Source organism: Gouania willdenowi, chromosome 2, assembly GCF_900634775.1.
Source record: "Gouania willdenowi chromosome 2, fGouWil2.1, whole genome shotgun sequence".
NCBI classification, from domain to species: domain Eukaryota; kingdom Metazoa; phylum Chordata; class Actinopteri; order Blenniiformes; family Gobiesocidae; genus Gouania; species Gouania willdenowi.
The window spans coordinates 1003258-1031256 of NC_041045.1; the positions used below are offsets into that span (position 1 = coordinate 1003258).

Sequence of the window (27999 nt, forward strand, 5' to 3'; positions counted from 1 at the left end):
GTGAAAAATTAAAAAAAAACAGGTGTTAAAATCTAAAAGACGTGAAAACCTAAATAATTACATGTGAAAATTTAAAAAACACATGAAAATCTAAAAAACGCATTTGAAATTCTACATGTTAAAATCTGAAAACAGGAAAATCTAAATAAAAAAACACGTGTAAATTGTGGATATTAGGCTGGGCAAAAAAAATCGATTTAATCGATTTAATCGAACAAAAACGATTTTTATTTTACAAATTCGAGTAAAAATAATAATAATTTTAAATTGAATTTTTTTTTTTTCCACCACTGTTTTTTTCTGACTTTTTGGCGTTCCGTCCTTGTGGGTTACCGTAGTGTGTGAGCCCGCCCCCTCTTTGTTTACATGTGTTTACCCTTTGAGTAGCTATGTGTGTGTGTCACAGGCATGTTTAATGTTTTATTCACACTATGCTGAGACACTAAGGGAAAAGTTTAACTCTTGAGGACAATCACAGCAATAGTCAAACTTTTGACAATATATATATTAAATATATATTAAAAAATAATGGAAAATCAAATGGAAAGTGGAACGGATATATTTGTGAATCTTTTTTCCATAAATCTCTCCAGACAGACCCCTGTCCATCCTGCACCAGATCCATGTTGGAATGAGAAGCTGGCGATGCGTTAAGTGTGTCACCATAATTATCCTACAGTATGTAGGTCTCACAGCCATTCCTCTTAATAAACCCACATGTCTTTTATCCTGCTTCTGACTTCCTGCCTGATGGAACGTAATTGGCCTCAGGAGAGAGAGCACGTAGTGGGATGAAGGGATGATCATCAACATTTAGAGTAAAGAGCAGAGCAGACCCTTCCTGGATTAGTTAGATCATCATCATCATCATCATCATCATCATGAAGATGCACAGCTTTAGCCAGACTTACAGTAGCGTACACGTTTAATACCTGAGACGTATCGTCGTGGGAATGACGCGGCCTAATTATCTGTTTCCTCCCTGTGTGTCATTGAGGCTGACAGATTCTTAACATGACACGGCAAATAAGAGGGGGAGGGACTTGTGGTTGGAACGTCATCAGTCAAACACTTTGATGGAATAAACAGAGTTCAGTGTGTTTTTACAAATATACATATTAGAAGATCTGTGTCTAACAAAACACATAATTATGCACATAATGCTTTATTTATTGGTCTTTTAAAATAGAACGACATGTGAAACACACAGAAACATGTGTCAGTTTATTTTTTAGCATTATTGATTTTGTTTACATGCACATACTTATTTCTCATCAATAATAATAATATTAATAATAATAATGTGTAGCACAACTCTTTAAAATACACCAAAGGGTGAAGGTAAAATTCGAAAACGATTAAAACATAAGTTTAGACAAGTCTGCAGACATAAATAAATAATGTATAACATAAGCTAAAAGGTACATGTTATAAGAAATAAAGGTACATGGGGCAAGTTTGGAAAACACTGATTTTTTAGACAAACCAAAAGCAGCACAAGTTGAAGTGAAAAATCTGCTAAATGATCTAAAAAATTAATAAATTATCTAAAAATCTACTAAATGATCCTAAAAAATTACTAAATGACCAAAAAATCTACTGAATTATATAAAAAATCTACTAAATGATCCAAAAAAAATTACTAAATGAACTAAAAAATTACTAAATGATCTAAAAATCTACTAAATTATCCTAAAAAATTTCTAAATGATTTAAAACATTTCCAAATTATCTAAAAAAAAATCTGGTAAATGATGTATAAATCAGGCTGAATGTTTCACTCTAATAAAAACAATGGGATGTTTACAGACAGTGGGGCCATGTGACATCATCAATCACATGATTTAATGGAGGAACACAGGCTCTAAAACTGTAAAGTAGTGTCATTTTTAAAAGTTAATGAAATGAAGAATATGGATCATAATAATGTGTTATGTTAAACATAGATCTACTAATAAGGACATTTAAAGGATTTTTGGTCAAACTTGTAAAAACTCACTCATTGTGTTAAAAGCTGAATATTTTTGCCTTATTAAACAGTATTTCTTTCTAACACATGTTTAAAATAGACCTGCATCCACTTTTTAAGTGTCAGTCCAAAAAGATGAAAAGCTGCACGAAATAAAAAGCGTAAGAAGAGTTTGTTTCTCAAAGATTGTGTAAAAATAGCTCATCTGACGACGTTTAATCATCATAAAATATAGTACGATGTACGTACGTACGTAGCATGACTTCCATGATTCTGCAGGAGTGAACACATGCATGTGTGTGTGTGTGTTTTCTGTCACTCAGCTTTCACTTTGGGGCACACACGCACACACCCACACACACACTACACAGACACACACACACACACACACTACACACACACACCCACCCACCCACCCACCCACACACTACACAGACACACACACACTTTGCTCTCAACCTGTCAAAGCTTCTGTGCTCTTCACTTGTTTGTTTTTTTTTGCACTTTACAGCATTTTTCGAGTGTCGACTTCAGCCGGATTGTTTTTCTCCTTCATCTTCACAAGACACTGAGTGGGATTTAGACTTGGTTTTAGCAGCACGTGTCCCAATAAAGCCACTGGTTTGTCAGATTACGCCTGTGGCTGGTACCAGCGGGCCTGTTGAAGTGGATTTAGGCCCTAAAAACTATAGAAAATGAATGCAGAGTGGGGAGAGCTGGATGTTTTTTAGCAGAAAACAAAGCAGAATTATCTGGGCCACGCTGCTGCTCAGACGGGACAAAAAGCTCTGGTTATCCCCCCCCTGCAGACCCTGAACCGTCCTCAGATTTAGATGAACATCACGCACCACATGTCAAACACTGACAACAGCAAACTGCTTGCTGAGTCGTGTTTTGGAACGGCCATGTCTGCCAACGTGCACCAATGTGTACCAACGTGCACCAACGTGTACCAACGTGTACCAACGTGCACCAACGTGTACCAACGTGCACCAACGTGTACCAACGTGCACCAACGTGTACCAACGTGTACCAACGTGTACCAACGTGCACCAACGTGTACCAACGTGCACCAACGTGTACCAACGTGTACCAACGTGCACCAACGTGTACCAACGCGCACCAACGTGTACCAACGTGCACCAACGTGCACCAACGTGTACCAACGTGCACCAACGCGCACCAACGTGCACAGGTTGGAGTGTAGAGGTAATGTCAGCTGTCAGACACCTTCATATTTCCTGTTAGCTCACGCTAACAACACACTGCACTGATTACTAATATAAGTAACCTGACAACCATACAGCCAGTAAATACCATTAACCTCACAAAAACACTTTGAAAACACAAAAAAATACTAAAATTCTCCAAAAACCTACAAATTTACAGAGAAATACACAAAAGGGCAACAAAAGAATGATTTTGTGTGTTTCTATTCTTGTTTTGTACATTTCTATTGTCATCTGTGTGTTTATATTGTCGTCTTGTGTATTTTTGTCATCATTTTGTTGTTCTTTTTTTCCATTTTAACATGTTTTTATCACAAAAAACAGATACATATACATAACAAAAACACATAAGAAGTCTCAAAAAAAAAAAAAAATTACAACAGAAACATAAAGAACACAAAACAACACCCAAAATAATAACAAAATATATCAAATAAACTACAAATTTACAGAGTAATACACAAAAAGTATCCAAAAAAAACACAAGACCACTACAAAAATACACAAAAAACTGAAATATACAGAAATGAAAATCAAAAAGACAAAAAAAACACAAAATTTGACACAAAACAAGAAGGATCCAAAATAACAGAGAAATAGGACGACCAAAAACAAAATGACTCCAAAAACACACAAAACCATAGGAAAATAAACAAAATGACAAGAAAAATCCACAAATTCACTCCAACAACACACAAGTCACTACAGAAATACACAAAAAACAGAAAAATAACCAAACAACCAAAAACATACAAAAGTCTCCAAAACCCCAAAATGACAAAAAGAAACAGAAAATGACTAAAAGCACACAAAATTAGGGGAAAATATACAAAATGACAACAAATAATTACTCTAACACACAAGAAAATTACAAAAATAAACAAAAAAAACTGAAAAATATCCAAAACCAAAACAAAAGGACAAAAATGACTCCAAAATCACACAAAGACGTCATTGTTTCCCGTGTAAACGCTCGTATCAGTTATTAATCTGATACTGATTGATTTGTTCTTCAGTTCAACCAACATTTGGTGTAATTATAAATAATTAATGGATTAGATCATCACAGAAGTTGTGATGTGACCGCCACCATGCCCCGCCCCTTGTTCAGGGTCACGGAGGCCCCGCCCCCAGCACGTCTCAGACAGACAGACAGACAATGCAGTGAGTTCAGACTTCTGCTGAGGATCAATGAGAGTCACCTGCAGCTCAATCTATCATTGACTCATTAGTATTGATCAGTGTTTGCGCACACACACACACACACACACACACACACACACACACACACACACACACACACACACACACACACACACACACACACACACACACACACACACACACACACACACACGCACACACACACACACACACACACACACACACACACACACACGGAGGAAACCGACCAATCCCGTCATGATATCAATAATAGTGTGAGATAACTGCTTAGCAAACACCATCAAATTGAAAAACGCCAAAAAAACAAACTAAATTTCTACAAAAAATGCTACAGATAAATACACAAAAGGACAACAATTAACACAAAGTCTCCAAAAACACACAAGACCACTACAAAATACTGAAAAATATACAAAACCAAAACAAAAGAATACAAAATGGCTCCAAAAAAAACTCACATAATTGAAGAAAAATATACAAAATGACAAATAAATACACAAAAACACACAAAACTATTTAAAACGCCACACAGGACTGCTAGAAAAATACACAAAAACACAAAATGACACTGAAAACTCACAGAATTAGAGAAAATGTAACAAAATTACAATTGAAACACACGAGACCATTAAAAAATACTCAAAAGACAAACATATACAAAACACATGTTTAGTAGAAAGAAAAAAAAGCACATGCACGAGTGGAGCCTTTGATGTGGAATCCACCAATGACAACGTCACATCTGATTGGAGCTCATTATGTCGTCCAATCAAAGTCAATATGTTTAAAACTTTTAACGTACGACTGACACCAGTTATTAATGAATAAAAATCATCCAATCAGAGGCGGACATTCATCTGTGGCCCCCAGTGGTTGCCAGGTACAGAGAGGGTTTCAGGGTTCCACTCATGGTGTGTGTGTGTGTGTGTGTGCGTGTGTGTAACACCCGCACAGACTTCCAGTGAAACCAAAGCCACAGCATATCGTTACCATGACAACAGAGCCCAGCTTCCAGTCCCACTCACCATGTTGACTTCTGACACCATGTCTATGCTGGCCACGTCTATGCTCATGCCGACCGCCACGGGGGCCCCTGCAGTAGGTTGGACACCAGGTTAAAAGCAGTGAGGATGATGAGGATGATGAAGATGATGAAGAACGTACCTCCAAAGTCCGGCCTGAGGCGGATGTCGTAGCCCTTCAGGAGTTTATCCACCGTCTCCTTCACAAACGACATGTTGCCAGGTTCGTTGACGCTGAAAAGACAGGAATGTGATTGTTGCTCTTCATCATCATCATCACCACCACCTTGACTCGTGCACCCAATCAGTCAATAACCTTGACACCTCCATCACACACGCACGCGCACACACACACAAGCACGCGCGCACTCACCTTTTGGCGCAACACACAATCGAACCGACAACCAGTGCGGAGAGGACGCGGAATTGACGCACGCGCTGCAAAGCAAACATGCCCCGTTTTTCTCCTGCAGCTTGTGATTTATTTCTTGTGTTTAATAATCCTCCCCTCGCGCTGTTCCCACAGAAGAAATTAAAAAAGCCTCCCTCTGCTGCTGCTGCTGCTGCTGCTGCTGCTGCTGCTCAATCAATGCCCCGCAAACCCAGCGCAGATCCGTGCGTGAGAGGCTGAAGGCGCGCGGACATCTCCGGAGCTCCGTGTGGGACTCACTGACTCACGTCGGGCGGACGAGGCGCATATTGATGAGGAGGCACGTGCACGGTGCGCGCGCGTGCGTGTGACTGCTAAGATGTGAGAGTGTGTGCGTGGGTGCACAATACCCCCCCCCCCCCCCCCCCCCCCCCCCACACACACACACACACACACACCAGTAGATGCAGCTATGATGCTAATGATCACTTTCATCAAACACTCATTAGAAAACACAACTATTACAAAAAAAACTGCATACAATTCCCACAATGCAACACTGACCAGTGACAAATGACATAATTAAATGAGCAAAAAAAACGTGAACATCTTATTGGTGCAGTTCCACCCTCAGCCTGTGAGGCAGTGTTGGGCCTTAGAGAACATGTAGGTGTTTAACCTGCAAGAAGAAGAAGAAGAACGAGAAGAAGAAGAAGAATGAGGAGAACGAGGAGGAGAAGAAGAATGAGGAGAACGAGGAGGAGAAGAAGGAAAATCCTTTGAGGTTCTTCTTTGGAGTAATTTCAACCCAGGGGCCAAATCCAGCCCTTTAGAGCAGTGGTTCTCAACCTTGGGGTCATAAGATACTTGAGGGGGCCATCAGGTGCCTTTAAGAAACTAAGAATTTTTTTTTCAAACAATTTCAGTCCATTTCAGTCTTTTTTTTGCAACTTCACCAAACTCACCATATTTTAATCTATTTTCATCAATTTTTCTTGCCATATTTTTGCTCCTTTTAATGTATTTTTGCTACATTTCTCACATTTCTGACACTTCTACATCACATTTTAATGACTTTTCTGAACATTTTTTCCACTTTCCAGACATGTTCAGCACTTTTAAACCTTTCCACCACTTTTACACCTAATGTATGTTGACCCATTATTGTCACTTTTAATCCTTTCATTTTTGTCAATTTAACCACATTCACATTTTTTCATGCCCATTATTTTCCAATAGTTTCAATATTGACACTTTCAACCTTTTTTAAACCACTTTTTCTGTCCATTTTATACCACTATAATTTACAACTTTAAAACCAATTTCTAAGGTTTTTAAACATTTTCCCTACATTTTTAAAATTCATTACCCATAATTCACAACTTTCACCACCTTTTCCACCATTTTTGGTTACTTTGAACCATTTTATTAGTGATTAAAACCAGGATTTCCATCTTTAAGATGACTATAATAATAATAAATGTTCCTGGATAACAGTGGATATTATTCAGATGAATAAATAAATGTGGTTATCACAGATTCATAGAACAATGGACCATCGTGTGTGTGTGTGTGTCCTACCTTGTGTCATAGATGGCAAACAACTTCTTATTTCCATCAACCGCATTCCTGGAAGACAGAGACAACAGAGGCTTTTTATTAAAACCATGACTTCATTGATAGGTTCCAGTGTTTGTGTGGGTTTGTTTTATGGGGCATAGATTGTAAAATGCTGAAATAAACAGCAACATTTTGCAACATTTAGCAACAAACCACGTTTTTTAAAAAAAACATTACGTTACTTTTGACCAGATTTACAGCAACATTTGGGAAATTTGTGATAATTGCTTTTCTCTGGAAAATAAACGTCACTGTTAAATCTAAATGTAAATGTTAACAATTAAATCTCAATCCAAATGTTCAATCTCAACGTTACATTTAAATATCTTGATTTTTAATCTAAATGTAAATGTTAAATATAAATCCTAAATGTTACATTTAAATCTAAATTCAAATGTTAAATCTAAATCACAAATGTTAAATCTAAATGCTACATTTAAATACAAATATAAAATCTAAATGTTAAATTTAAATGCTAAATGTTAAATCTAAATGTGAATGTTAAATGATTATTATTGACATATTTTTTAATTTTCATGTAAATTTTTGTTTAAACGTGGTTTGTTGCTAAATCTTGCAAGAAGTTGCTGTTCAATCAAAATCTAAATGTTTTGTTTTAATTTAAATGTTAAATGTAAATCTTAAATGATTTAACATTGACATTATATTTTTACGAGAAAAGTAAATATTACAAATTTCACAGATATTGCTGTAAATCTGGTCAAAAATAGCAAAAAAAAATGCACATATGTTTATTTTAAACATGGTTTGTTGCTAAATATGAAACCGTACTGTTGGGCTTTTATTTGTTGCACATTTTGTGTGTGTCCTCCTTTGTGCAGCAGGAGAAATATTACACACACACTTACTCCTGTGTGTGGCCTACCCTACAGGTGCCACACACACACACACACACACACACGTCTCATTTCTCCTTATGCAGCTGGTCACCCCTCCACGGGGGGCTGTCCGTGGTGCTGAAACATGGAGCAGAGCAGACACAACACTTCCTCTCCAGACGAATTAAAGAAATCCGGTGCTAATCAGTGCACAGGCGTGAGCGTGGAGCTCGGCTTCCCTCTTACGGCAAAGAAACACCAGGGGAATTAAAAGCAGCTGTAAACGTAGGTGATGGATCAGAATCACAATCTGAAGCAGTGATCCTGTGTTTCTACCACTCAGGATCAATATCTGCTCTCAGTCTGTCATTACACGACTCCATCAGTGTCAGCAGTGTCCACAGCACTTACTGAGGCTCCTTTTTCATCATTAGCGCTCTGTAGGAAACTAACCTCTTCTCCTGCAGTTAATATTTAATCATTTTCTGGTTTAGTTTGTTGGAAACTGATGAAAGGAAAAGCTGTATGATGACTAAGCTAACGCTATAGTAACCTGTTGTTGGATTATTGTGTAATATGTCAAGGTTTAATTTATTCAGATGCATTTTTCAGGAAATTTGCTTTGATCTCCTGACATGTTTTGATTTTTGACTGCCAGTCTTCTTCAGAGGCGTCTGCTGATCGCTTTGATGCGTCATTGACTTTTGTGTAACAATTCTAACAATTTCATTTAGTCTTTTTTCTAACAAATGAAACTGTAGCATATTATTCAAAAAGATGACAAAAATAACTGACTCAGAAGTCACTTTGATGTTTCCTTTGATGTTTCCTTGATGTCTGCATAAGAAGTCCAGCAATGTATTTTTGTCATCTTTTTGACTAATATGTTCAATAATAATACATTTAATAATCTATTCAAAAAGAATAATTAATACGCGGAAGTCAAGAAAACAAAGCAATCAGCAGACGCCTCTGAAGAAAACTGGCAGTTGACAGTCGAAACATGTCAGGAGATCAAAGGAAGCTTCTTGGAAAAAAAGTGGACTGAATAAAGAAAACCTCAACATATTATTCAAAAATAAGACATAATGAACTTCCCTGGAATCATTACGCAGCAGTCCAGAAAACATCAAAGCGATCAGCAGACACCTCTGAAACGTGTCAATCAAATCATCAAAGTAAATCTCCTGAAAAATGTATATTAACAAAACCTTAACATATTAATCAAAATTAACTTAGTGCCTGGATTAGGATTATTATTGAGTCTATCTTCTTACTTTATGTTTGCGTAAAATGTGAAATACTTTAAGTGAGTTTTACCGCCATCGTCTGTTTGGGTGAGAAACGACTCGTTTTGTGTCCCCGTGGACATAATGAGAGACATTTTTATACAGAAACGTGTGCAGCAGGCAGAGCTAATGAGTTTCTATAAAAACACGCCTGCAGAGGAGAATCAGACTGACCTGATGATGATTAGAATCTGTGTTAAATGTGGACGTGTACACACAGATTCACCTTAAAACAGTTAAAGATCTAACACATTAAAGGAAACAATAGAAAACTATTTGTCTCCAAAATATTCACAACTACATCCACAAAATTTTCACGTTTTTTTTTTAATTTTCACATGTGTTTGTTAGATTTTTCATGTGTTTTTTTCTAGATATTCAAATGCATTTTTTTGAGATTTTCACATTTATCAAATTTTGTTTTTTAGATTTTCACGCGTTTTTCTCAAATTTCACATGAGGTTTTTTTGTTTGTCTTTTTAGAATTCCACATGCACTCTTTCTAGATTTTCACATGTTTTGATTTCAGACTTTTGTCTGTTTTTTTTTTTTTTTTAGATTTTCACATGTTTTTCCATAAACGTCACTGACACACAATTCACGCACGTGAAAAATCTGAAAAACACACGTAAAAATATTTGAGACAAATCTCTCCCCTTTATTAAACACGTCTCACTTGAGGAATGCAGAATCAATACTCCCGTTTGAAATGATTATCCTCTGTCGCAGCGTTTCATTATTCACCACCCCCCCCCCACATCGGCAGTGGGTGGCGTGAGAAGAAGAATAATAAGGGGGGGATGAATCCAGTCTGTGAGGAGAGTAGAGGGGAGGCTGGTGGACTGGAGCACAGGATACAGCCGTGTGATGCTGAGGGAGAGTCTGTGCAGCAGAAGCTCTGAGAAAAGCCCAGAGGAGGAAGAGGAGGAGGAGGAAGAGGAGACGGGGCACTGCCGATCCACACAGAGAGGCAGGAAGGAGGCGAAGGAGCTCCGGGGATTAGGTGCTCAGACCTGTGATCAGTGAGGATGGATCCACCATCAGGTATCGCTTTAAATCAATTCATAATCCTCCTTTTTTTGGGTTGATCTTCCTTCTACTGACAGATGAGGTGATGGTGGGGGGGGGGGTAATGGATTTTAATGCAACGCAGTGAAATCTCCACACAAAGACGTCCCCTGGTTCAAGGGGTTGCAGGGTTTATTTCCAGACTGTCCCACAGATAGATTCACTGAATCTAAGACGTTGTGGAATCAGGAGGAAGTGTTTGACTCTGGAACACTTTGCTTTGTGTGTGTGTGTGTGTGTGTGTGTGTGTGTGTGTGTGTGTGTGTGTGTGTGTGTGTGTGTGTGTGTGTGTGTGTGTGTGTGTGTGTGTAAAGTGTCCACCATGGCTGGGCTGGTCCTCCCCCTGCTGCTCCTCACCACCTCCTGCCACCACAGGTAACAACAACCGTCCACTTTCATCTTTACAAACACACATTAGATCAAAGTCTAAAGTCCCTCATTCAGAGGAAGCAACAATCCTGTTGATGATTCCTGATAAACAAACGTTCTTCACCTCCTCGTCTCTTTGTGTTTGAATAATATGCTTAGGGTTCATTTATTCAGGACCGTTACTTTGATCTCCTGACATGTTTCAACTGTCAACTGCCAGTGTTCTTCAGAGGCATCTGCCGATCGCTTTTTAATGTCTTGACTTTCATGTATTAATTAATTTGTCTTCTTTTTGAATAATGTATTCATTAATAATAATAATAATAATAATAATAATAATAATAATAATAATATAGTTCAATAACATATTCAAAAAGAAGACAAAAATAACTCAAACTGCCAGTCTTCTTCAGAGGCATCTGCTGATTGCTTTGATGTTTACTCAACTTCGGCGTAATAATTCCAGCAAGTTTATTTTTTCTCTTTTTTGAATAATATATCCAATAATAATATACTTCAATAATATGTTAAAAAAAGCAGACAAAAATAACCTGTTGCCATTATTACACCGAAGTCAAGGAAACATCAAAGCGATCAGCAGATGCCTCTGAAGAAGACTGGCAGTTGACAGTCCAAACATGTCAGATCAAAGGAAACTTGCTGAGGAACATTTGTCTGAATAAATAAAACCTTTACATATTATTCAAAAACAAAGTTAATGTTGTGTTTGGATCAAATATCAAAGCCTTAATTATCGCTCGTTGCTTTTCTAACGCGGCTAATGTTCAATAATGAGCTTGTTTCTGTGTTTTTAATGGTTGTAGTTGGTGTCAAACGTCAGAGGCTCAGAAGGAAATGGACACCAACGATAAAAGCACCGTCTTCACTCAGATCCTGGACGGGCTCCTGGACGGATACGACAACAGGCTACGGCCAGGCCTCGGAGGTTAGCCTGTTAGCATGTTAGCCTGAGGGCATCACAAATATGGGGAGAGATTTGTCTCAAAAATATTCACAAGTATATCCACAATTTTCACATGTGTTTTTCAGATTTTCACGTGTATTTATTTAAGAATTTCAAATGTATATTTTCACATATTTGTCAGAAATGTCATTGACACACAAATTACACATGTGAAAAATCAGAAAAATGCATGTAAAATTCTAAAAAACACAAAAATACCTCAAATCTTAAACACGTGAAAATTGTGGATATATTTGTGAGTATTTTTGAGCCCGTGGCGAGCTCCCCGCACTGAATCATGGTCTGAACACATGCATAGAGTGAGGGTGGGGGTGGGGTGGGGGATCAATCAAACCAATCTCCAACAGCAGCCGTGCTGCCTTCACACTCCTCACCGTGGCAACAGGAGATTTAACCTTGACAGGCAACGAGTGGCCATTGAAAAGATTTCTCAAAGCTTTTTCATGGTCTGCGTCACTATCTCACTGTGCTGGTCCACGTCCACCTGAGGAAATGTGTCACCTCCTCACATCCTGGTAACGGTTGCTACCCTTGACTGGAGGGCCTATAAATAAATACAGCACAGAACATTGTAGGCCTTTTACTCAACAATCAACAATCTGCTCTCCACTCAAGGACCAAGCTCAGCCTTCCAGGAGCACATTTATATTCATAGAGGGTCGGTTTGTGGACGTGGACGATAAAGTGTTGGCGACAGAAGTGGAACCATCGGGGAACCATTGTGACAGAGATACATCAAACATTTTCCTTTTCATTTATCAAAAATCTAATGCTTGGTTTTTATCTCCAACAGAAAATGTCACAACGATTAAAACAGACATTTTCGTCACCAGCTTTGGCCCCGTATCAGACACAGAAATGGTGAGAAACTCCTTCTTTTTCCTTAAAAGTCATTAGGACATGGTTCTCAACCTCTGCGGTCAGCAAAATATGGTCCATGTGATAACCACATTTATTTATTCATCTGAATAATATCCACTGTGAAAAAAGGTTAAAAGTGACAATAATAGGTCAACATATGTGACATTAGGTGTAAAAGTGGTAGAAATGGTTTATAAGTGCTGAACATGTCTGGAAAGTGGAAAAATGTGTAGAAAAGTCATTAAATTGTGATGTAGAAGTGTCAGAAATGTGAGTAACGTGGAGTTGCAGAAAAATCTTTAAAAAAAAAACACGCAAAAATGGGCTTTGTTTAAAAAAACAATCTTAGTTTCTTGAAGGCATCTGGCGACCCCCTCCCAGTGTCTCGCACCAAGGTTGAGAACCCTTCAATAACGTTCTGGTGCTCCTAGAAAGCTAAAGCACTAACTATCCCAGTGGTAGAGGAGACGCTGGTCCTATGAGCTCCATAAAGGCTCATATAGAGCACCACGCTGACTCTGAGCTTATTTTATTACTCTGTGTGTGTGTGTGTGTATACACTTAGCACACACACACACACACACACACACACAGGATGTGATTCATATTTGATGAACGAGGTGTTTTTTGCTGCTTCTCAACCTGTGGGTCCGACCCCCTCCCAGGAATACACCATAGACGTGTTTTTCCGTCAGAGCTGGAAAGACGAGCGTCTGTGCTTCAAAGGACCCATGGTGATGTTACCTCTCAATAATCTACTGGCCAGTAACATCTGGACCCCCGACACCTTCTTCCTCAACGGGAAGAAGTCCATCGCCCACAACATGACCACGCCCAACAAGCTGCTGAGGCTGCAGGACGACGGCACACTGCTCTACACCATGAGGTGTGTGTGTCTCTCTGTGTGTGTGTGTGTCTGTGTCTGTGTGTGTGTGTGTGTCTGTGTCTGTGTCTGTGTGTGTGTGTGTCTGTGTGTGTGTGTGTGTGTGTGTGTGTGTGTGTGTGTGTTGTACAAACCAACACAAAACGACCTTCATTAAAAAAGTGAAATATGCACCAAAATATACATTAAAAACAGCTTAAAAAAGTTCCTGTATAAAAATTCAAAGTTAAAGTTGTTTATAGGATATTTAGAAAAATGCAAATGACCCATAAAAATATGAAGAGAACAACTAAACTAAACTAAACTAAACTAAACTAAACCAAACCAAACCAAACCAAACCAAACCAAACCAAACCAAACCAAACCAAACCAAACCAAACCAAACCAAACTAAACTAAACTAAACTAAACTAAACTAAACTAAACTAAACTAAACTAAACTAAACTAAACTAAACCAAACCAAACCAAACCAAACCAAACCAAACCAAACCAAACCAAACCAAACCAAACCAAACTAAACTAAACTAAACTAAACTAAACTAAACTAAACTAAACCAAACCAAACCAAACCAAACCAAACCAAACCAAACCAAACCAAACCAAACTAAACTAAACTAAACTAAACTAAACCAAACCAAACTAAACTAAACTAAACTAAACTAAACTAAACTAAACTAAACTAAACCAAACCAAACCAAACCAAACCACACCACACCACACCACACCACACCACACCACACCAAACCAAACCAAACCAAACCAAACCAAACTAAACTAAACTAAACTAAACCAAACCAAACCAAACCAAACCAAACCAAACCAAACCAAACTAAACTAAACCAAACCAAACCAAACCAAACTAAACTAAACTAAACTAAACGTCCGTGACCAGAAAACAAAAGCACAGAAAGACACAGTGACTCCAAATGTAGGAAAACTATAGAATAAAAACACATTTATTATTATTCATATTTAAATAAGAAATAAATTAAATATTTATAAACTATTTGTTAATTAAAATGACTTATTTAGTTTCAAATGTCTAATTTCTTTAATTTTAATTTTATTCTGAAGTCTGTCAATAGTAAACACTGATATGGTGTAATGTCGCCTCCCTGTGGTCACAGACGTCATTACGTCATTAAGAGCTTCATGTTTGTTCTTTCCCACGTCAGGTTAAGATTTAGATTGAACATTTAATATATAGATTTAAAATTTAGCATTTAGATTTTACATTTATGTTGAACAGCAACTCTGCAATATTTAGCAACAAACCAACATTTTAATGTTAATTTTAACCAGATTTACAACAATATTTGTCAATTTTGTGATATTGGCTTTTCTCGTAAAATATAATTAATTACTTAAATCATTTAACATTTAGATTTAGACTAAACATTCATATTTAAATGTAACATTTACATTTAACATTTAGCATTTAATATTTAACATTTAACATTTAATCTTAGACTAAACATTTAAATTTAGATTCAACATATATATTTAAATGTAACATTTGTATTTAACATTTAGATTTATATTTAACATTTAGCATTTCGATATAAATGTAACATTTAGATTTAACATTTAAATGTAACATTTAGATTTACATTTAGTATTAAGCATTTAGATTTAAATGTAACATTTTTATTTAACATTTAGATTTCAATGGAACATTTAGATTTAACATTTAACATTTAGATTAATATTTAAAGTTTAGATTTAACATTGATGTTATATTTTCATGAGAAAAGAAGATAAAAGAAGATAACACAAATTTTTCAAAAATTGCTGTAAATCTGGTTAAAAGTAACGTAAAAAAAAAAATCACGTTATTTAAACGTGATTTGTTGCTAAATATTGTTCCTGTTTAATTTAGCATGTTAAAAATGTACAGTCAGCTCCACATAGGAACATTCCAGTTTGTTTTCTTTTTTTACCCAATTTTCCAGTTACATTTTCTTGCTTTTATTGTCACAAAGCTTTATTATCACCTCCTCTTTATTCCTCACACCTTACACTGATTACATCACTGTGTCTCACACATGCACCAATCAGTGGAATTGGTTACATTTCTTTGTTTTTCCCCATTTATCAGAAAAAAAGCAGTTTATAATCTAATAATAAAGGTTAAATTGTCAATGGAGGAGCAGGTAGACTTATTTGAAAGGATTGGGGTTTTCTTTAAATTAAAGTATTTTGATATAAATAAGCGTCTGATTTCACTTTTATAGAATAGATATGATCGTACGACAGGGATTAATTTACATTTATTGGAGCTTTAGAGTCGTTTCTGTTAATGGGACGACAAGACTTTCACTTTGTTCTGCTTCATTCACTTTAACAGCCACACACACACACACACACACACACACACACACACACACACACACACACACACACACACACACACACACACACACACACACACACACACACACTTTCTAAAAAAGCCTATTGACGTGTAAATGAGGTGGTACCTGATTGGATGAGCTCAGTAAAAAAAATTGAATAAATAAATAAACAAAAAAAGTAATCACTTAATGTGAATTTATATAAAATATATGCTGTGACCACTTCTGACCACCAGATGGTGGTGTTGCCACTTCAAACCCTTCTAGGTTTATTTATTTAACATTTTGAGCCCATTTTTGCTTATTTTTTTTTTTACACTTTTTCTGCAACTCCACCAAACTCACCATATGTTGTCATCACTTTTTCTTGCCATATTTTTGCTCCGTTTAATGTATTTTCTACACATTTCCAGACATGTTCATCACTTATAAACCCTTTGTACCACTTTTACACCTAATGTCACATATGTTGACTCATTATTGTCACTTTTAACCTCTTTTCACCATATTTCATGCTTGTTTTTGATAAGTTAACCACATTCACCATTTGTCACGCTCATTATTTTTAAATGAATTGTTCCAATATTGACACTTTGAACCCATTTGACCACTTTTTCCATCTGTTTTTGGCTACTCTTTTAACCTATTTTAAATCTGATTAAAACAAGGATTTCCATCTTGTAGAACCATTTCTCTAATGCACAGTTCCACAGGATGATTGTGTTCACAGTGTTGCTGGTTCTTTGTGGTCTCAGGTTGACCATCTCTGCAGAGTGTCCCATGCAGCTGGAGGATTTCCCCATGGACGCACACGCCTGTCCTCTCAAGTTTGGAAGCTGTGAGTAAAATAAAACCTTTTCCTATATTTATTTTTTATTTTTCTATCCAACAGTAACGCAGTAACGTTAGTTTTATCAAGTCTTTATCAAACTATGATTTAATATTAGGTGTCTGAAAGACAACAAAACACAGAAAAGAGGAATAGAATACACACAATGGCACTAAAAACACACAAAATGAGAGAAAAACACACAAAATATCTGTACAAAAAAACCACAAAATATACTAAATAATACAAAGAGGACACAAACAGGAACACAAAATACACAAAGTGACAACAAAACACAGAAAGTAGGAGAAGAATACACAAAATAACACTAAAAACACATAAAATATACAAATTATCACCAAAAAGATACAAACAAGAAAAAAAAACGCACAAATAATGATTAAAAAAAACACAAAATGTCTGTAAAAAGACATGAAATAATACCAAGAAGACACAAACATGAACAAAAATACAGAAAATGACAACATTTATGATTTAATTAATTATTTAAAAGTGAGTAAAGATGCTGGTATAGTTTCATTTCATTTGTGCTGATTTGAGGTTTTATAAAGAGAATTTTCACTTCCTTCCATTAGATGTTTTTAATTCCAGGACAGATTGGAATTGCTGTGGCATAGGATGAACGCTAATGCTAAAGCTAATGCTGGTGGGTGCCACGTTGCTTAGGTCCGTCCCTAATGCTGTCTTAGCAGGGCGTCCCTGTGGGTATTAGAGACAGATCTGGATCAACACCACACCTCAGGAGCCTGTCGCACTAACTGGATGATGCTCTTATGGCAGGTTTCCCTTGAGGAGGCCACGCCCACTCTCACTGAGGCAACATAAGACAATCTAATTACAGAGTTACAAAGCCGTGATAAATGTAGACCTTTACGCCCCCGGGGCCGTTAACGGCCAATATACAAGGTCAGTTGTGTTGGGCAATTAACACGCTTTACTTAACTGAACTTAAGGGAACTTAATGAACTTCAGGGAAATCCCCCCCCCCAGACACAGACGCTCCCTTTGACCTGCTCCCATTCACAGTTGGACCTGCATGAGGATACAATCAGCTATTAATGTGTAATAACCACATTTATTTATTCATCTGAATAATATCCACTGTTACCCAGGAAGTGAATTATTATTATAGTCATCATAAAGATGGAAATCATCATTTTAATAACAAATAAAACTGGTTCAAAGTGACCAAAAATGGTGGAAAAGGTGGTGAAATGGGATTTTATAAACCACAGAAATTGGTTAAAAGTTGCAAATAGAGAGTAATGGAATTTAAAAATGTAGAGAAAATGTGTTTAAAATAGTAAAATATGAGCATAAAAAAATCGGGAATGTGGTTAAATTGTCAAAAATAAACAAAATGTGATGAAAAGAGGTTAAAAGTGACAATAATGGGTCAACATAAAGAGGAAAGGCTTTATAAGTGCTGAAAATGTCTGGTAAGTAGAACAAATGTGTAGAAAAGTCATCGAAATGTGATGTAGAAGTGCCAGAAATGGGAGAAATGTAGCAAAAATATGTTAAAAGGAGCAAAAATATGGCAAGAAAAGGTGATGAAAATATTTTAAAATATGGTGAGTTTGGTTTAGTTGCAGAAAAAGGGGAAAAATGAGCTTAAATTGTTTAGTTATGTTAAAATTAGAAATTAGCAACAATTAGAGATTAGCAAACAATGTCACACTTCAGTTTTAAAAGGACACATGAACCCCTAAATCAGACATTATTTTGTGCGACCCCTATTGTATATGCACTAAATGACTCAAAACACACAAAATGACTGAAACATACATAAAATAATAGCTAGAGGACACAATGAGAGAAAAACAAACACAATATCTGTAAAAATACACAAAATAAACCCAAGAGGACACAAATAAGAACAAAAATACACAAAGTGGCAGCAGAAATACACTAAATGATATCAGAAACACACAAAACGACAACTAAAACAAACAAATGCAGAGAATAATACACTACACGGCACTAAAAACACACAAAATAACAGAAATACATACAAATTGTCATTAAAAAGACAACTGAAATGACAATCGTAATGTTTAAATAAATAGTTTCATTTTAGAAATAACAATTACAGACGAGTTACGCATCACTTGGCACTAGTCTAGGATTTATTATTCATAGAATAAGATATTAAGACACATGAAACTCATGGCCTGGGGACCAAATCCAGCTTTAAGAGCATCAAACTCGGCCCAAAATTACAGAAAACATGAATCATTGTGTAAAAATACCAAGTAATTATATCTCAGCCATTCCAAATACATCAATCCAATGAATTATCACATAATGGCTGTACTTTTTAATCGCAAATCTTTATCTTTTCCAAAATCCTGCAATTTTATCAAAATTATTCCACAAAATTTCCCAAAATTGTAGAAAAAAATTGGTCACAAACTCGAGGAAATGTAAAGATTGGATATTTGACTGCAACTTTAATTACTTTACATATATTTATATCGCAGAACAATGTTGAAATTGATCGTTTTCCCACGTAAAATTGGCAGCTCATTTTTTATCACAATTTGTTGAAAAAGGAAATCTTTATCTTTTTAAAAAATCCTGCAATTTTATTAGAATTATTCTACAAATTTTTCCCAAATTGAATAAAAATTGGTCACAAACCTTCCGTTACTTTACATATATTTATATCGCAGAATAATGATGAAATGAATCATTTTTCTGCCTAAATTAGATGAACTGCAGTTAGGCAGCTGTTTGCCACACACACACACACACACACACACAGACTCCTGTGTGTGGCCTACCCTACAGATGCCTACCCGGTGTCAGAGGTGGTCTACACGTGGACCAAAGGCGCGGCTAAGTCTGTGGTGGTGGCGGAGGACGGTTCCAGACTCAACCAGTACCACCTGATTGGACAAACGGCCGGTACCGAGGACATACACACCAGCAGAGGTGTGTTACACACACACACACACACGTCATTTCACACATTTAAAAGCAAATAAGTTGCAGTGAGAACTGATCAGAACATAACGTTTTAGTTGAATATGACATGATAACTTTATTGCAGGCAATTTACTTTGATCTCCTGACATTTTTCGACAGTCTTCTTCAGAGGCGTCTGCTGATGGCTTTGATGTTTTCTCGACTTCCGCATAACAATTCCTGCAAGTGTTTTTTTGTCTTAGTTTTTAATAATATATTCAGTAACAATAATATAATTCAATAATATATTCGAAAAGAAGACAAAAAGACATAATACTTTACTGACGATATCTATCAAGAAACCGTGAGAAAAATCAAATAAAATGTGACGTATTTCCATTTCTATAGTATATTTACTGCTACGCAGACATGGAGCAGTGAGGAGGAGCAGCTTTAACAAACACTTCTCTGGTCCTGATGCTGAGCAAGTGTTGGATATAACGTGATGTAACTAACTCTAGATTAGAAAAGATAAACGCTGCGGAGGGAGAGAAGGGCGTGCGAGGCTGGGAGTGAATGTGGGAGACATTATGAGGAGATCAGAGTCAGAGTGCCCCCCCCCCCCCACACCACACACCAGCAGCTGTCTGCAGGCCCAGGCTCCACCCCCCAGCGAGAGCCCGCGGCTTTAATCCCACAGCCATTCAACTCAGCCCGTCAGCTTTTGCATAAGCAGGTGACATCACAGCTCAGCCTGTGATTGGTCAGACTGCTGTCACTGAGTGGATGTGGGTGAGCACCGAGTGTGTGTGGGTGTGTGTGTGTGGGGGGGGTGGGGCATCTGTTTAATACTCTTACGTAAAGCACGACTACTGTGATACACTCCTTTCTAAAGTTTGGATTTCCCTGTGAAGGTGTTTAAAGGGACCATTTTATAAATGTGGTTTAAAACCTTTTAAATGTCCTTGTTAGTAGATCTATGTCTAACAAAACACATTATTATGAACCATATTCATTTTATTACCTTTTATATATGGGACTACTTTACAGTTTTAGAGCCTGTGTTCCTCCATTTTGTAATCACGTGATTGATGATGTCACACGGCCCCACTGCCTCTCCTGAGGGGACTGTTGAATAACTCCCACCCACCCAAAAGTCCTTCTATCCTCAGGGTTCGTGATTTACTCGATAATTTCAGCCACCACAGCGTGTCAGCACGCTGTGTACGGGAGGGTAAAGGCTCCTTAGGAGAACTCTTCTTCTCTGCTTCATTGTCTAATACCAAACCACAGAATTGGAACTGTCGCCCCCTGTGGTCATAGATTATTGTTGTTTTATCCTCACATTGACATCTTTAACTTTGTTTTTTAGAGAAACCATAAGCAGCGCAAGTTGTTATTGTGACTGAAAAATCTACTAAATGATGTAAAAATCTACTAAATGATATAAAAATCTACTAAATGATATAAAAATCTACTAAATGATGGTAAAAATCTACTAAATGATGGTAAAAATCTACTAAATGATGTAAAAATCTACTAAATGATATAAAAATCTACTAAATGATGGTAAAAATCTACTAAATGATGGTAAAAATCTACTAAATGATCTAAAAATCTACTAAATGATGGTAAAAATCTACTAAATGATCTAAAAATCTACTAAATGATGGTAAAAATCTACTAAATGATGGTAAAAATCTACTAAATGATATAAAAATCTACTAAATGATCTTGAACTAAATGAGTTTAACACCCCTCCTCTAAATCTATAAAATATGTGCATCTAAAAAAAGATTGATTATCGACCCACGACAGATAAAATCCACACTAAACAACTAGTGTGAGTAGAAACTTTGAGCTGCAGTGAAAACAATGAAATACTGTGACAGTGTCTCTTATTGTGGAAACTATTCTGCTCCCGCCTTTTTAATTTGGCTAATTCTGAGTATGAATACAACTTCCTGTGTGATACAAACTGTAGATACACACAAATAAAGAAAAGGGCTTCGTCGGGTGAAATTTCCTTTCAACCCTTTCACAATAAAATCCATCTAAAGTCCAGGATGTAGGTTATATCAACCATGAACTGGATTCAACACACGACAGGTCATCCTAAAATACCCGTGGGTCTTTATTTAGCGTCTTCAGTCCAAACAAAGCTCTCCTACTCCTAAGATCTTTCCTTAAATAGCTCCGCCTATGTGTCCAGGAGCACCTGTAATGCCCACTACTTATCTGGAGATCCTCTCTAACAGGAAGTCCTGGTACTCACCAGTTGACCAGCATGGCGGCGTTGTTCTCCGCCATAAAAGGCAGCTCCCCGTGGACCACGTAAAAAACCAGGAGTAAGAAGAACCACCAGAAGAACATTTTCCCCTTCATTCCATCCACGCGCCAAGGACTAAGGTGACCCCGAGGGGCCCCGGGCACCGGAAGCAAAAGACCACAGGGTGAATGGGGTCGGAGCAGCCTGGAGTCATGAGAGGGGGGGTCAGAGGAACCAAATGGATGGAGATCTGGGATCAAAACATGGATTCCTCCACGTATCAGCCTGGTCCCTGAACGCAACACCACACCACCACCTGTCCTATCGAGAAGACGTGCTCATCGTTTCCTCAGAAGCTTCCAGACAGAATCCAAAATGAATCCAGAAACAAAAGAAGGAGGAGGAGGAGACGTGGCCCCCGCCATCCCAGCAGAACCAGAGAGTCCATCAACACCGAGGAACCATCACGCTTCCTCTGCTCTGCCCTGTGTGTCTGGACTGGCAGAGTGGAGTGGGCGGGGCTTGGGGTTGTGCTAGGATCCCAGGACAGGACAGGACAGGACACCCCCCCCCCCCCCCCCCACCCTCGCTCTTCCACTCACTGATGGCAGGATGCAGATTGTAACCAAGGATTAGGGACCTTCACAAATCCGATTTTGTGCTGAGAAAGCCTCGTGTATTACTGTGTGTGTGTGTGTGTGTGTGTGTGTGTGTGTGTGTGTGTGTGTGTGTGTGTGTGTGTGTGTGTGTGTGTGTGTGTGCTGAAAACAGGAAGACATCCTCCTCTCTCTGTGTAGATTGTCATTATTTTCATGGTTTACTCACACCTGCTGTCACATCTCAAAGTGAAACCCTCCACTGATAATCAATAAAGCTACAACGGCCTCATGTTTTCAATATTAACCCAAAATGGGGATCAAAATAAAAATGAAAAAGATGCATAAAGAAACATGTATTCATGTCCCAATAAAGGGGAACATTTACACTATAAATTAAAACAGATTTTTTATTACATTCCTACGTGTAGTTATGGGCCAATAAAAAAAGGTATTTTTTCATATTTCCAGAGCGTGTGAGTCTAGAACCAAATGGATATTTGTGACTAATCATTAGTGATGTGAACAGTCTATGTTCATAGCTCTAAGCTGTTCACATCACAGGGAGCTGAGACATATGCTAAGTAGTTTACTGAACATGTTCTCCACTATTTAGAGGAGCTGGCATGTCTACCAGATAGAATATACAAAAAGATCTGCTATACATACAACAAAGAGTAGGTGGAGCTGTATTACTGTACCACATCTACCTTTTCTATGTGCTGGAGTTCTGACATATTAGAAGATGAAAATGGAAGAAAAACAGGACACACCCTCCTCACTTAAAAAGTATTGATCTGATCAAACATTTACAGTGTGTCTATTGAATAATCATAGAACAATTGGTAAAAAATGTTTTTGACTGAATCACGTGGGATGTTCTGATAATTTGTTGAAATGACATTGAATGATCCTACTGTCATCAATCTATATTACATCTATCTATATTACATCTATCTATCTATATTACATCTATCTATATTACCTCTATCTATCTATATTACATCTATCTATATTACCTCTATCTATCTATATTACATGTATCTATAATACATGTATCTATATTACATCTATCTATCTATATTACATCTATCTATATTACATCTATCTATCTATATTACATCTATCTATATTACCTCTATCTATCTATATTACATCTATCTATATTACCTCTATCTATATTACCTCTATCTATCTATATTACATGTATCTATAATACATCGATCTATATTACATCTATCTATATTACCTCTATCTATCTATATTACATCTATCTATATTACATGTATCTATAATACATGTATCTATATTACATCTATCTATCTATATTACATGCATCTATATTATATCTATCTATATTACCTCTATCTATCTATATTACATCTATCTATATTACATCTATCTATATTACCTTTATCTATATTACATCTATCTATCTATATTACATGTATCTATATTACATGTATCTATATTACATCTATCTATATTACATCTATCTATATTACATCTATCTATATTACCTCTATCTATATTACATGTATCTATATTACATCCATCTATCTATATTACATCCATCTATCTATATTACATGTATCTATATTACATGTATCTATATTACATCTATCTATCTATATTACATCTATCTATCTATATTACCTCTATCTATCTATATTACCTCTATCTATATTACATCCATCTATATTACATGTATTTACAGAACAGAAAGAAATAAAAATAGTTGAGTTTTGCTGATAAAAATCTATCTGCACATTAATAAAGTCTTTTTTAATATTGTTGTTTATTGAACTATGAATGAACCCTCAGGCCAGTACACAGTGATGATGGCCCACTTCTACCTGAAGAGAAAGATTGGTTATTTCGTCATCCAGACCTACATGCCGTGCTTCATGACAGTAATTCTGTCCCAGGTGTCGTTTTGGTTGAACCGAGAGTCGGTTCCTGCGCGGACGGTCTTCGGTAAGTCTTATTTCTCCTTTTCGTAAAGCTATCTGCTGCAGTGGCACTCACTGTGTTCTACACCCAGGGGTGACGACCGTGCTGACCATGACCACGCTCAGCATCAGTGCCAGGAACTCCCTCCCTAAGGTGGCCTACGCCACCGCCATGGACTGGTTCATCGCCGTGTGCTACGCCTTTGTTTTCTCCGCGTTGATCGAGTTCGCCACCGTCAACTACTTCACCAAGAGGAGCTGGGCCTGGGACGGCAAGAAGGCCCTGGAAGCTCAGCACCCCAAGGTACACGATGGTGGCCCCCGAGTCACAGGTTGAACAACGGAAAAGTAAAGAAGTGGCACCAGTATATCAATCATTTTACTGAAATAAATGTAGCTATGAATGTAGCATGTATAGCAATTCAACCCTTCGCCATGTTACAAATATCAATCGTCATGAATATATGCCACCAGTTTGTTTGTTGTGAGGTATTTATTCAATATGTTTTTCAGTGAAACTGTTTGGTTGTCCACTATAGCGGGAAAAAAAACATATATAATGAGAAACCTATATATTATTTATACATTCTAAGTTGTGAGGAAAAACAATCATGTACATTGATAATTGTCTACAACAAAAGAACAGAGTTGAAACTGTCAGCCACTGTTTTTATCCTCTTTCTGTAAACAAAAGAACATTTTTATGTTTTTCTAAAGCAACTAAAAGCAGCACAAGTTGTTATTTTGACTGAAAAAGCTGCTAAATGATCTAAAAATCTGCTAAATCATGTAAAAATCAGGCTGAATGTTTCACTCCAACAGAAAACAATGGGATGTTTACAGGCAGTGGGGCCCTGTGACATCATCAGTCACATGATTTCAAGATGGAGGAACACAGGCTCTAAAACTGTAAATTAGTCCCATTTTAAAAGGTAATAAAGTGAATATGGTGCATAATTATGTGTTTAATTAGATATTTCAAAGATTTTAATGGAGGATCCCTTTAATGGAGCTGCTAATCTAAGGCTAACGCTAACCAAAAGAGTGAAATCAGGACGTTAAACATGTTAAAGTCATTGATCTCTTTCACTCTGTCCCCATCAGAAAAGAGACCCCATGGTTCTGTCCAAGAAGCCCAACAACGTCTGCTCGGCAGGAGTCAACTACACGCCCAACCTGACCAAGGACGTGTCCATCTCCACCATCTCTAACACCACGTCGGTGCAGCTACGCGCCTCCGACACCAAGGTGGCCGACCCCAAGAAGACCTACAACAGCGTCAGCAAGATTGACAAGATGTCCAGGATAGTTTTTCCGGTTCTGTTTGGCACCTTCAACCTGGTCTACTGGGCTACGTACCTCAACCGGGAGCCGGTGGTTAAAGGTGTGGTCACCTCCACGTAAAGTCTTGCGGGAAGTTTGTTGGGAAATGTACAAATATCGGAGCTCGAAGGACCAAAACAACTCTGAGCTTTTTAACGGATGGATACAAGGCTCCTTACGACTCTGCTGCTGCTGCTGCTTTTCACGGCCCAGAAAAAGAAAAGCTGCTCAATTCTGAAGCTTCAGAGCTTTTGCTTTCTTCATCTACCACGCTGCAGTCTGCATGACGCTATAGGGGAACTCCTCATTTTAACGTTTTGGACTTACACACCATGGCTACAAATTTAACAAAAAAACTCTAAAACTCAAACATTCACACGTCAGTTTAAATGCACTGAACATCATCCAGATGTGGAGAAACATCTCTAATGACTAATGCTGCAAGTGCATTAATAATGAAGATCTAATGTATAACCCCGCCCCCCTCAGGTGGGTGCTCGTGTCTTTAATCGTTACATATTTTACTTGAAGATTCAACTGAATGCTGCGAGCTCGAGACTCCCAACGGAATGTTTAGTTCAAGGTGAAGCATGCTTTATTTAGAGAAACAGAAAAGTCATTAAAAGTTCATTAATTATTATTAATTTATGTTGGGAGAAAAAAAAGGTATTTTTCTAAACCAATGGTAGAAGCCTGAGCCTCAGCAAACCACGCCCCCTTTAAACCCAAACAGGAAGCAGTGAAGCAGCTACTGAAGTGCAATTCTGTCATGTTTTGGTTCATCAAATTTGTATCATTTGTGCACAATTTATCAAGAAACGTCCTCGTTTGGACTCGAACAAGCCTTGAAGCCGCTAAGGATTGTGGGTAATCATGTAAATAAGATTTAGTCTGATTTGGACGTTCACTTTAGGAGTAAGTTATGTTCTTTCTGCTCTTTGTGTTTACACACGTGTATGTTTGTGTTCTATATACATGTATGAGACAATCTCAGGAACTAAAAGAGCCGCCACACTCGCTCATGTGGGCGGAGCCTCTGGAGCCACGCCCTGATGTGGGAAATCACAGCAGCTGCTCCTGGATCTGTTGGGATCTCATACTGGTTTGATGTATGTTAAAAAATCACTGCTCTATAAGAGTGTTGAATGATGGGGAGTTTAAAGCAGTGGTTCTCAACCTTTTTTAGGCCGCAACCCCCAAAATAAAGGTCCCAGAGAGCGGGGACCCCCACTGTAGCTGAAGGTGGTTGAACACAGACATGAACATTGAAGAACAGTCATGTGGAGACAGGACCATCTATAAGGGGGAATAAAGGAGAGATTTTTGGGGTCCATCCATAAAGTCAGTAAAATGATGGTCTATTGTTCTATGAATCTGTGATAACCACATTTATTTATTCATCTGAATAATATCCACTGTTATCCAGGAACGTTTATTATTATTATTATTACAGTCATCTTAAAGATGGAAATCCTGGTTTTAATCACTAATAAAATGGTTCAAAGTGAATAAAAAAGGTGAAAAAGGGATTTTAAAAACCACAGAAAATGGTTAAAAGTTGCAAATTAAAGTGTCAATATTGGAACAATTAGTTTAAACTGACAAATAACGGGCATAAGAAACCGTGAATGTGGTTAAATTGGCAAAAATAATCATGAAATACAGTGAAAGTAGTTAAAAAGTGACAATAATAGGTCAATATACAGTATGTGACATTAGGTGGTAAAGGGTTTATAAGTGCTGAAAATGTCTGGAAAGTGGAAAAAATGTGTAGAAAAGACATTGAAATGTGATGTAAAAGTGTCAGAAATGGGAGAAATGTAGCAAAAATACATTAAAAGGAGCAAAAATATGTTAAGAAAAAGTGATGAAAATAAGTTAAAATATAAAAAATTTGATGGAGTTGCAGAAAAAGGGTAAAAATTGGTTGACCCCAAGGTTGAAAACCCCTGGTTTAGGGTGTGTTGGTGTCAGTTTTTCTACAAACACACATTATTATTATTATTATTATTATTATTATTATTATTTATTAATTATCCAAGGATCAAAAAGGCTG

General features: G+C 37.2%; 3 protein-coding genes across 6 annotated transcripts in view; 2 read left to right on the forward strand and 1 right to left on the reverse strand.

Moving 5' to 3' along the window:
• The window catches only part of LOC114473384 (gamma-aminobutyric acid receptor subunit beta-3-like), a 50790-nt gene extending 28614 nt beyond the window's left edge, over positions 1 to 22176 (reverse strand). For 2 of the 4 annotated variants that reach the window (XM_028462964.1, XM_028462982.1), the window contains exons 1-4: positions 22079 to 22176; positions 7357 to 7404; positions 5548 to 5639; positions 5409 to 5476 (exon numbers count right to left, since the gene is read on the reverse strand). In XM_028462964.1, coding sequence (XP_028318765.1) covers positions 5409 to 5476; positions 5548 to 5639; positions 7357 to 7404; positions 22079 to 22176 — 306 coding nt within the window. Of the gene's footprint in view, positions 1 to 5408; positions 5477 to 5547; positions 5640 to 5778; positions 6121 to 7356; positions 7405 to 22078 lie in introns of those variants that run through there. The other 2 variants (XM_028462990.1, XM_028462972.1) reach the window with 1 other exon arrangement.
• mrps9 (mitochondrial ribosomal protein S9) overlaps positions 1 to 27999 on the forward strand; it is a 465929-nt gene that overhangs the window by 64996 nt on the left and 372934 nt on the right. The window lies entirely within an intron of this gene.
• Positions 10343 to 27222, forward strand: LOC114473488 (gamma-aminobutyric acid receptor subunit alpha-5-like). The gene is made up of 10 exons (XM_028463143.1): positions 10343 to 10567; positions 10906 to 10966; positions 11785 to 11906; positions 12739 to 12806; positions 13472 to 13692; positions 16799 to 16881; positions 19687 to 19830; positions 24493 to 24645; positions 24713 to 24924; positions 25725 to 27222. Exons 1-10 carry the CDS (start codon positions 10552 to 10554, stop codon positions 26022 to 26024), a joined length of 1380 nt encoding a protein of 459 aa, XP_028318944.1. The 5' UTR covers positions 10343 to 10551; the 3' UTR covers positions 26025 to 27222.